Source organism: Tachypleus tridentatus, chromosome 8 (assembly GCF_004210375.1).
Source record: "Tachypleus tridentatus isolate NWPU-2018 chromosome 8, ASM421037v1, whole genome shotgun sequence".
Taxonomy (NCBI): Eukaryota; Metazoa; Arthropoda; class Merostomata; order Xiphosura; family Limulidae; genus Tachypleus; species Tachypleus tridentatus.
This window is the reverse complement of record NC_134832.1, coordinates 107,618,902-107,630,864: the sequence shown is the minus strand read 5'-3', so window position 1 is coordinate 107,630,864 and position 11,963 is coordinate 107,618,902. Positions and strand designations below refer to the sequence as shown.

The window sequence follows — 11,963 nt, the reverse complement described above, 5'->3', positions numbered from 1 at the left end:
AGACGAAAAAGACGCCTGGTCATCAGGACATTCGAATATAAGGTAATGTTTCACTTCTAAATAGAGAATACTTTTTTGTTTGTTTTTTGGCCCGGCATGGCCAGGTGGTTAAGGCACTCGACTCGTAATCTGAGGCTAACGGGTTCGAATCTCCGTTACACCAAACATGCTCGCCTTTTCAGCCGTGGAAGCGTTATAATGTAACGGTCAATCTCACTATTCGTTGGTAAAAGAATAGCCTAAGAGTTGGCGGTGGGTAGTGATGACTAGCTGCCTTCCCTCTATTCTTTCACTGCTAAAGCCCCTTGCTAGTACAGAGGTATGTCTATAGATTTACAACGCTAAAATCAGGGGTTCGATTGCCCTCAGTGGGCTCAGCAGATAGCACGATGTGGCTTTGCTATAAGAAAACCACAAATACACACTGTTAAATTAGGGATGGCTAGCGCATACAGCCCTCGAAGAGCTTTGCGCGAAATTCATAACAAACCTAAACTATTTTTTGTTTTTTAGTTTCTTTGCTAAGTTTTTTTTCATCTTGTAAATATGATGTCAATTACCTTATCTCCCTGATTATCTTGAGAACTAATATTAAAAAAAAACGGACTTGTCACATCATACACATGTATACTTTACTGCGGATAGAATTGTACTTAAATCACATGTTATAACTAATGGACACTTGCTGAAGCTTCAAAGATAGGTTCAACTAACCTAATGTTTTATTACATGGTGAACCTATACTGATGTATTATGAAGAAGTTAAGACAAGATAAGCAAAACCTATCGCTCTTTTATAATGAACTTTGAGCTGTTGCCTGCTGGAAACAAGCGTGCAGTCTGAAGTACATAGGTGTATTTACCCAACATCATAAACTTATGAAAGGTGAATTGACATATGTAATCTGAGGTGTGTCAGCTGGGCTTATTCGACATAACAAGTTAATAAGTAAATAAATAAAACGACATGTGTATGGAGCATATCAGATGGATTTAGTCAACTTCTCAAATTTTTAAATGATTTTTAAATTGCGCGTGTAGTGTAAAATATGTCGTGTATTACCACTTTATCATTTGTTTGTTAGTAAAATAAAATGTTTAGTCTGAAATGATCCATTTGGATTCATCACACCCAACAGTTTTCGTATAATGAAATGAAAAGTGTATTACGAAACTTACAAAATTTACTCGGTCTTAAAGTTATTTGTTGATTAAATGACACTGTCTGAACCGCACAAAGCTTCGTCAACCCTGTAAGTTGTTTGTTGGTGAAGTGGCACTTGTAGTATGAAGTAATCAGGTGGATTTAAACTATATTTTGTGTCCCAATATAAATCTAAACTTGCACACGACAAAGCACTAATAATTTTAGATGTTTTTGTGTAACTTCTTTATCCATCCTAACTTTTCGTTTCTTTACTTAATCCATGTTTACTTTCGTTGATTTTAACAGAAGTACATAATTATGACTGATATAATTTTGACGATCATGTTTCACTGACCCCTCCAACTAGGGGGAACTTGTTGCTGAATTATCGGTTGTATCCTGTGATGTATTAAATAATGAAGCGTGCTCTCGTGTGTTGTTTTTTAGCCTTTTTGTCGTATTTTTAAATACCAAATGAGACAGCGAAATACTTTTTATTCTAATGTATGTTTGTTTGAGAATTTTCGCTCAAAGGTTGCCTGTCGTTAAGTTTTCATAACTTTGAACTGAGAGACTAAAGGAAAGGCTACTAGTCAACAGTACTCACAGCCAACTCTTTAGCTGTTTTTATCTGACTGAACAGTTGGATTTTACGGGAATTATTATAGGGTACTCAAGGCTCTAAAATTTACGAACCACGAATCTAGAGCTCATAATCCCTTCATGATCGAACCTTATATTAATCTATATATCCACATCTAATAAAAAACAAACCCAGTTTTACAATAAGTTACTTAAAACTTATTTTTCTAGTTTAGAAAGTATAATCCGTGAATGGTATGTGTGTATTCTTCACTCTAAGGTCAAGACAAGCTTGTACTCTACTTTTGATATACAAGCATACGAATATTTTGAATATAATTGTTTTTTACGGACTTCAAAGTGTGTGTTTGTGCATTTTTTACAGGTTTGGTCGTGTAAATATGCGGTTACTGAGAAGTCATACCTTTGACTACATAGAAAAATGTAACCGTAAACTTTCTCGACTATTTAAACCCACACCCCCTCTTCTCGTGTGAAATGAATGGCGAAGTTAGACTTTATATCTTAGTTTTACCTTATCTTTCCCTCTACGAGAGTAGATGTAACGTCATAACATTGTTTTAAAACAAACGTATGAGGGGTCGTATCATCGAATGTGAAAAGTTTTCTTTCGTCTTTGATACCGAGATTCTTGTGGAAAGAGAAAAGCCTTCGGCCAAGTAGAGAGCTCAGGTAAAACCTCTTAGCCTCTCCCTATTTCCTCATAAAATTGTATATCATCTTATTATATGTTAATGTAATTGTTGTATCATACTATTAACAGTAAATATCAAACTGTGCGTTTCACATTCTATAAAACAACATGTGAAGAAGAAATATTTACATAATATACCTTTTTCTAGATAGATTTATGTGTCAGTTTTCGTTTTAATATTTGAAATAAGTTAATACTAGTGTTTAACATGTTGAGCGCCGTAATGTATAATAGATCATCACCATTGTGATGCCAAATACACTGCGAATATTTCTGCTTAACACAGTTTTATATAAATGTCATAGATAAAAATATTAGGTTTCACGACCTCACTGAAGTACCTTATGTGTCCAACTGTTGGGTCTCGTAGCACTAAATGAACCTCTTAATCAGAGGGTTGCGGGTTTATTTTCCCGTCACACCAAATATGCTCTCCTTTTCAGCTGTGAGGGCATTATAATGTGACGGTCATTTCCACTATTCGTTGGTAAAAGAGTAGCCCAAGCGTTGACGGTGGGTGGTGATGACTGGCTGCCTTCCCTCTAGTCTTACACAGCTAAATTAGGGACGGCTAGCGCAAATAGCACTCGGGTAGTTTTGTGCACTGAATGAAAAATACATTGTGCGTGTGTCCAATTACCCAACAATGGGACGGACGCATTTTAACTCACCGATTGTTTATATTTATAATGACAACAGCCTAAACTATTGTTTCTTTTGTTTTATGAGTAATGTCTGTAAAATATGGCTTATATGACCACAAGAAACTGTTATTGATCATCAAAAGTAGATTAAGATTCATCCAACAGTGATCAGAAACCTTTTTCCAATTCCTTTCGTGTCCCAAATATTCTACGTTCCACCAAGCATATCATACATGAAACATCACACGGAGTAAATATAAAAGTGTACCATTTATGAAATGCAAGATAATATTCCAAACATCCTTAGACTTAGTGCCATGGAGAAATAATTCATGAAAAACACAGAGTACTGTGATCAAACAGCAGCCAATGTTTTACTTTCGTACATAAAACTTTATAAGTTTCTTCTTACTAGTATAATTCGCGTTTAATATCAATCCGTAGGAAAATGAATAAATATCCGTAACAACACATATATTTTAAAGAGGTGTAATTACAAACTACATTGAAAAAGTACTTATAACAAGACATTGGAATGTTAATATAGCTAGACTTCGAAATATAGTGACGTTTATAGCGTAAAGTATTTTTGTTTTCGTTTTAACTAACCAGTGACATTCAATAACTTTTCCGGGATTCTCTGTTACTCATGCAGCAAGTGTTTCATAACTATTCGTATGTAAATAAGTAAAAAGAACATAAATTAATTCTGTTTGTGTAACACTTGAGTAAATTAATATTTTTGGTTGAAGAACTTTATTTTAATTAACACTGGTTAATATTAACTGTCTGTAGGCAGAGGGCGTTGGCTGTGACGGGTACTGTACCTAGTTGTTATTTTCTTAATTAAACATGACCTAGTTATCTATTCTAATATTTCTGACTGACGTTTTTCTTTACAATCGTTATTAGTTACCGGAATTAAATGCCTTTTGAAATGGTTCCCACCAAGTGTTTAGCATTTTTACGTTCCTAGCGTATATAAATGGTATAGCATTGTTACTTATGTGTATATCAATGAACTAATACATTTCCATACAACATTGCTAGCATAAGACAATTTGTTTGTTCACCAAAGCCTCGGAAATGTCCAGCAATATATATAAAAAAGTTATGTTTAAGAAAGGTTTCTAGTTATTATCAATTCTGTATAGTCATTAAATACACATTGTTTTTTTTTTTTAAACTGTGATTACAGAGAAAAAGCTTGGGTTTAATTACACTGAACGCCATATTTCAAGATATAGAAGGATACTTGTTCAACAACAACAAAAAAGTTGTTTTTCTTTTGCAAAATTAAACAGGACTTTGTGCCATCAAGCTAAGAACTTTCATTAATATTTATTATTAAATGAGTAATTTTCTGTTAGGTTACATAAAAAACCAATCATCAATATAAATTCCCGCTAAAAACATCAAACGCACACAAACGAATAACTGTATTAGCTTCACAGCAACGTGTGTTATGGCTTTACTCAGTTGTTGTTCTGGATAAAGTTACAGTGCTACAATCACGTTATTACATGCAGAAACTTAGTACAGTTCGTTATCCTAGATAACAGGTTGCAAGTTGATTTTCACCCACACCAACACACTTCGGTCTATTCTTAACGTGCGCTAATCTATATTTTGGCATAACAGGTAGGTAGATATATAGAAACATTAAATTGATTAAACAAGTCTACAAAGACATAAAAATATTCTGTGCTAATTTAGAAAATTAGGAAACAATAAAAAATACATACACGATAAAAGAAAATCCAATGAAGACACTGCTTAAATGAAAAGTGTCTGAAACACGTATGTGACTTGAAAACAGAAATAAAAAAGCACATCAACAACAATTTTGTTTTGTAACCTGTTACCAGGGCTAAATATATATCTGTATAATGACTGTCATTAAAGTGTATATCTTTTTTACTGTTTCCTGCACTTATACAGTTCATGATTATAAATGCCGTCTTTCTAATCTTAAAATAGAACGTACAACTTGTTTTTCAAAAATAAATCTGTGAAGCCAAAGATCTAGCTGTTACCAGATCCAGGTGATTACGTTCAATTACTCTTGAACTTAGGTTGTTGACGTGTATCTCCAAAGGACTAACAGACATGACACAACTATTAATTGACCGATATTTCCAAAGGCCAAGTAAATGTTATAACACTGTGTAAACTATAATAAGAGCCAATGCCACGGCCAGCTTCTGGCTTTTGCCTTCTGGTAACGATTTTTGAAGGTCGTCACCCAACAACAAGGTCGATCGTGAGTCTAGTACTGATAAATGAAAATTACCACAATTTCACATCACAATATTTTAGTTTCCTGGGTCATGTGTGCGTAATAGTTACTGTGTTATTTTAAACAACTTATTGAGTATGTTTTTGTTTTGGGTCATGTGTGCGTTATAATTACTGTGCTATTTTAAACAATTTATTAAGTATCAGTGACGTCGAGAAAACCCACTTGTGGAGAAAAATATACATGTAAAAACGGCTCGTTTGGGTTGAGAAAATAAACACAACATAACCATAGAAAACACTCAAATACTAAATAAAGAAACAAACATAAACAAACGCAAAATTAAAGCCTTACTTATACAACAACTCAAGCTCAAAATAGACCAATACAAAGGAACACCTTTATACCTATATTAAAAATAATATAATAACTAATAATAATAAAATAAATAATATAAAATTATCTATTTAAACATCTAAGCACGCCCTCTACATTCCGATTCTCATTACACAACCCCTTTTAAACATGTGGTCAGGTTCCGGTCAGTTACCTCTTTCTTTCTTTGTGAACCTGAGGATGACCGAAAAAGATCGAAACGTTGTTCTCTCCTCTACGTAAAAAAATTTCTCAACCCAAACTAGCCGTTTTTACATATATAACTTATTGAGTATGTTTTTGTTTTAACTTTAAAGAATTTCAGTATTATGTGTATATAATAAAATTATTTTTCTTATGTACACTTTTTTTGGCGGTTAAAAGTATTTTAACATTGTATAAAATTCTTTAACGTACGCAGTCACATTTTTACCACTGGTTGAAGAGATTCAACCTAACTACTACGTATATAAATCAAACCTAACCAAAACGTTAAACTTGCTGTTACATTTTTCAATAAATGTAGATTATTTAGCCACTTAAGAACGGTATAAAAATTAAATTAAAATTAAAGACGTCTCATTGAATTTTCGTTAGCCATATGAAAGTGCCTTTATTTTTTATTTTTGCTCCAAAACGAATATGACATAATACGTTTACCGAGGCCACTCAGTGGAACAGCAATATGTCTGCGAACTCACACCACTAAAAACCGGGTTTTGATATTCGTAGTGGGCAGACCACTGATAGCCCTTTATATGTTATCGTACTTAATTCCAAGTAATCAATCAATAATCAAACCTTTATCGTGCTCTCCAGTGGTACAGCAGAAATTCTGCAAGTTTACAACGTTAGAAACCGGGTTTCGATACCTGTGATGAACAGAACATATACAGCCCATTATATAGCTTTGTACGTAATTACAAACAAACCTCTACTGGATTTCTTGTATAAAGCTAAACTGCCAAACTGATATCTTAATTTATAAATAAATTATGAAGTTGAGTGTTAGCAACACCCACAACCAGTTAAGTAATACAAACGCATATACTTTCATGAAACAACCTAAACTCTTGAGTATAACCCTGGTATTACGTCTCTTTTCAGAGGGCATGCATATTTAGTAAAGAACAGAACAAAATGTTAAATGTCAATTACTTATTTCTCAATTTACCGAATATTTTTTTTTTTACAATCCACTCCGCTGGGGTTCACACTTACTGCATCATACCAAGTAATATCGTGCTTTTGCCTATTACAAATACTTAGACCTACGAGATCCGATCTGTATTCTGTGATATTAACTGCTAGTGATGGAATTTCTGTTTAAATTTTGTGAAGTTCATTTGTTATTCTCCCCAGTGGCACAGGGGATGTCTGCGGACCTACAACGCTAAAAACGATGTTTCGATGCCCGTGATGAGTACACCACAGATCCTTTGCGTAACTTTGTGCTTAATTACAAATAACGTTAGTCATTATGGGCTCTGCGATTGATAAAAACCATTAACTCACAAACAACTTGGTGCACAAATGCCTTAGAAAAACGTGCTTTAAACGTCGATAGGAACCAGAACTACTCGGTAACAGCAGTGCTAATTGTGTTATTCAACTTGTGCTGCAAAATGGTTGCGAAAAAAGAAACTATAGCAAAATATACAAATAAAATGATTTAGAATGATAAATATGCTGTATATTTAAAAATTAAAAATCTTGATAATAACTATCTTTTAGAAATAGTTTATTGTTCAAATATAATAAATATACAAACCTATAACTTTATCCTTGGTAAAGTTAAGCTAGGTGCTATCAAGGATTTTTTTTTGTAGAATGGAATCAATGTCACAAATGCCTCCCACTGACACAATGGTATGTCTGCAGACTTACAACGCTAGAAATCGGGTTTCGATACCGTGGTGAGTAGAACAGATAGCCCAGTGTGTAGGTTTTGCTTTATAATAAACAACAAATAAGAAAATACTTCAAACATTGTCACAATTAAAGCTGCAGCTCCATCTGCTGCTAGAAATAAAAACATTTCTGATCACAAAGATATTAAATAATTGAACAACTAATCATCACACACACATATATATATAATTGCTCAGTTGTATATTTATATATAAATAAATATTAATCAATATATACAGTCAAATATAACGAGAAGTGTTTTTTTTATCTTGACAGAATTCATATAAGTAACAAATGTATAACAAGTACTGCATTTGTTGATTTATGCAGTTTCAAAGTTAATCATTTTAAAATTCTTTTACATCTTTCATGGCAAAAACAAACCACAAAGATTTTTTTCAACTTTCTTTACCGGTCTTTATCGCTACACGCTTTAATTAAAATGATATATAATTGGGCCAAATTGAAAATAAATCCAAAAATCACATTAACGGACAACATTATCTTGAGGGGATAGGCAAAGACATTTCATGGGGCGGTCAACGAAAAGAGAAAAGTTGTATTTTCTACACGTGAATCCATGTTCAAATTATTCATCAACAGTCAGTGACAGTTTGTTTGGCTGTGACAAAGAGAACTAACTGGATCATAGTCAACGTGCATCTGCAGCCAAGCTTAGTAGGAGTGAATAAAAATCGTAACAGTATAGTGTTGATGATCTGCACAAAACTGGTGGCACCATGACTTCTGACATGTGCAGGTAGATTTTTATCCATTATATCACTCCTTCAAGAACACAACTCACTGGGCAGGTACTATAATTCGGTAAGATACTAGACCAAAGCATACAGAAAATGTAGTGATACAATAAATATTTCATGGTAAAGAGGCTGCTGAAAGATTCACAAACGTAACTTTGCCTGAATAAAGTGCATGTATAAAAATTTTGGAGCCTAGATGCACTTATGTAACACCGAAAATGTTAAAAGGCGATTAAGCAACCTAACTAAATTTGAAAATAGAATGAAATAAAGACATGTGAAACAATATTTCATAATTATACACTGATAATCTTCACATTATCATGAGAATAATGTGTAATGTTATCAAAAAACATAAAGAAATATAGGTACATTTTACATCTTATTTAGTTTCCTTTTCTATTTTTCCTTGATATCTTTCTTTTGTACCATTTGTAAGTTCAACATCTAGTTGCCATTACTTGTTTTTATCTGTTTTTGTAATTCTTTTTATTTTTGTAGGTGTATCAAATGTTTATATATAGTTTCAACCAAACTCCACTTACCTAAATAGACCCGGTACTTAACATCATTCTTTGTTTATCTTTATTTGGAAATCAAGCAGGCTGTTTTAGCACTCTCTTACTAAGATATTAAAGTGAAACATATTTACTAGGCACTGCTCATGCCGAAGCTTAGGCCATTCTGGAAATTCCAAAACAAAATTTAACATTAAAACGTCGACCGGTTCAAAAAATTTTTATGATCAGTTGAAATATCCCTGTCTAATCATTTGGCCTATAAGCCAGTATATTGGAATTACAAATTCCATGACATTGTCAGAAGAATAACTTCAGGTATAATAGCTGTAATCAGCCTAGCTAGGTAGATCGACAAACGCGAAATTTATTCAATTATATGTGAGTTTTTATTCAATAAGGGCCAATATGTTTCGTATTTTAATACTTGTTCAGTAAAATATAAAAAGCCCTGGTGCTAAGTCTAACTACAAAGCTCGTTATTATTAAAACGTAGAAGTATAAATTTAAACAAAATTGTTTTATTGTAAAAGAAAGGCATCTCGAATATTTACTACTTGCTTATATTAATGCAGGAATGCGAGAAAGAAAATTCAGTTAGTTTGTTTCTATGCAGTTTTAGCATAGAAACATAGCAATTGTTTCTAGTTATATTTTTGTCTGTAGTGTTCTTTAGCAGACAGTATTTACTTTGCTAATGGAAATGTTGCTATAACCTTGCCTGTTATATAGAAACACCCAATCAGCAACAATATCTTTTGTTGGCTGAGTAGTAGATATTTAGAGGTTATAGACTTTGTACGTTGTGTAAGAGCGACCATGTTTTTCCTTGATTCCTTGAATATATGAGTTCAAATGAATACTTTTACTTGATTAATGGCTTACTTCCAAAGTACAAGTGCTCATGACCAAGGTAGAGAGTTTATGATTGTTGAGAAAGGGTTGTATAAGAGGGATGATCAGTTCAAAAGAAGTCCTTTCCTTCACATATGACTTTTTCCAATGTTGCAAAGGTTCTTAATACTGATCACTCTATAAGCAAAGACTCGAGATCTACATCCAATGTCTGGTGCACCTAAACTCTCGGACCAGGTCATATCCCTGAGGATTAAGTATGGTACAAGAAAAGTGAGGATAGTTAAAGACCAGCGAGATAAAATTGCTTCTAGTGAATTTGAAACCACTTGATAAGGTCTCTTTAGGGCTTCCAATCTATCATCAGCAAAATTACCACACCTTTAGCTCTGGTCAAGACAACCCACGACCAGCCAGAATGGCTTGGAGTATCATTGGTGAATGACCTCTACGAATCAGAGCTATTTTCCCAGCAGATGAGAAAGTATGCACTCTCAGATAAGAATCATGAACCATGGAGCAGCAATGCACATCTATAGTTAGAAGGTATCTTGAAACAATGACTATACCAGAAATGAAATATGAGATCACGTAACTCTTCACTTTGCATCCATGTCTTTGACAGATTCTCAGCTAAATGCTGGTTAAGAACAAGCAAGGTAAGGGCTTTGGCTGACGTTACCACACCACAGATCTCAATGAGAAAAAGAGAGTTTACCCCTATGTTTCAAGAAATGGCAAAAGAAGTCCTGGGTTAATTCTTAATAACAAGTTTAAAAAGGTTTTAATAAAATATTAGGAAGTAGGAATTGGATCACCAAAAAGTAGGGAAACAAGATAGGAATGATGGGATAACATAACAACTCTTGATAATTTTCTACATGGCACAATATCAAAGTGGACATGATCATAATTCCACTCATTCGTATTTCTTGTGCTTTTTTGTATTTTGGTAGTTTCTCAAATCAAATGAAAGATGCATACAGTAACTTTTCTGTTGTAAACTTTGTTTCAGAAATCAAGTACAGATATATGTATATGATCAAATTATGTGACCCTAATTAAATGCATGACAGCATAAGGTGGATGTTTGATATCAGAGGTTAGACAGGAATCTCCAATAGTAATACTTTGCTTATGGAATACATTATAGCTCTCTGATTGGTAAGGGGTGGATCAAAAGAATAGTATCAAAGTGGTTGATTTTTGAAATTTGTTGACCTACTAATAAAACTCAATTTAAGTCTATAATTATATCAAAATTCAAAATAAACCACGAAATAGAAATGGGCAGAAAGATGGACACACCCATTTTGAAGTTGCATTATGTCAAAAACTACCAAGTCTTGTAATGTTATCCTGCCCATTCCTATATCTTTCACTTTTTGATGCTTCCAAATCTATTTCCTAATTTATTTTATTTAAATATTTTTTACACTTGTCTCATAGCTTTTTTAGGTACTGTTTTGAGATTGTTTGTACTCCAGGTATATCTTTCTCATACCTTTTTTGGTGTTAAGTCTTAAAAGTGACTGGACCCTAGTCCTATCCTACTTGTATCTTTTCTTAGAGCTATCTCTCAACATTTCCAGCTTTTGCTGATAACTTTGATATTGCCTTCTTCCATGTAGCTAGGGTGATGTCATCTTATTCAGCTGGATTAATGATTAATTTTTTTCGTATATTCAGCATTACTGTTGCTGAATATCTGTATTATCTGTATTCTTGCAGTAATGCTCTGTTTGCTGGGACAAAATATTTTTCAAGGTTATCAACATAAGGCGTTCTCGTTTTCTATAATTTTGTTTTGTTTTGTTGAAAGGCATACTTTAAAAATCACACTGTTTCAAGTACAACCTTAGACGTTAAATAGGTCACACTTAGATTGAAAACAATGTACAAGTAAATTATATAACTCATCAATATTGTTTTCAATCCAGAACACTCGATCAAAGCGGTATCAAATTTCGACAGTGATAGTGTTCGTCCTCACATGAGAGACTCATGTCATATGCCGTGACTGCTATGATACAATTACATTATCCAACACAGAACCTACGAGTCAAATGTATAGAACTGAAAATCTTGCTTTATTAGGTTAGGTCATACTTAAAACCTAGATCTAGAGAATCTATGCAGTCTGCATTTTTATTTAACTGATACAACTGAGACCAATTACGTAGTGTATGCACATAAACAATCATTCACCCGCACGT

At 33.3% G+C, this 11,963-nt stretch overlaps 1 protein-coding gene across 1 annotated transcript in view; it reads left to right on the top strand.

Moving 5' to 3' along the window:
• The first annotated feature begins 2,329 nt into the window (after window positions 1-2,329).
• Window positions 2,330-11,963, top strand: part of LOC143223158 (androgen-induced gene 1 protein-like) — a 49,665-nt gene continuing 40,031 nt past the window's right edge. Inside the window, exons 1-2 of the mRNA XM_076450724.1 lie at window positions 2,330-2,422; window positions 7,532-7,618. Coding sequence (XP_076306839.1) covers window positions 7,533-7,618 — 86 coding nt within the window. The 5' untranslated portion in view covers window positions 2,330-2,422; window position 7,532. The remainder of the gene's footprint in view (window positions 2,423-7,531; window positions 7,619-11,963) is intronic.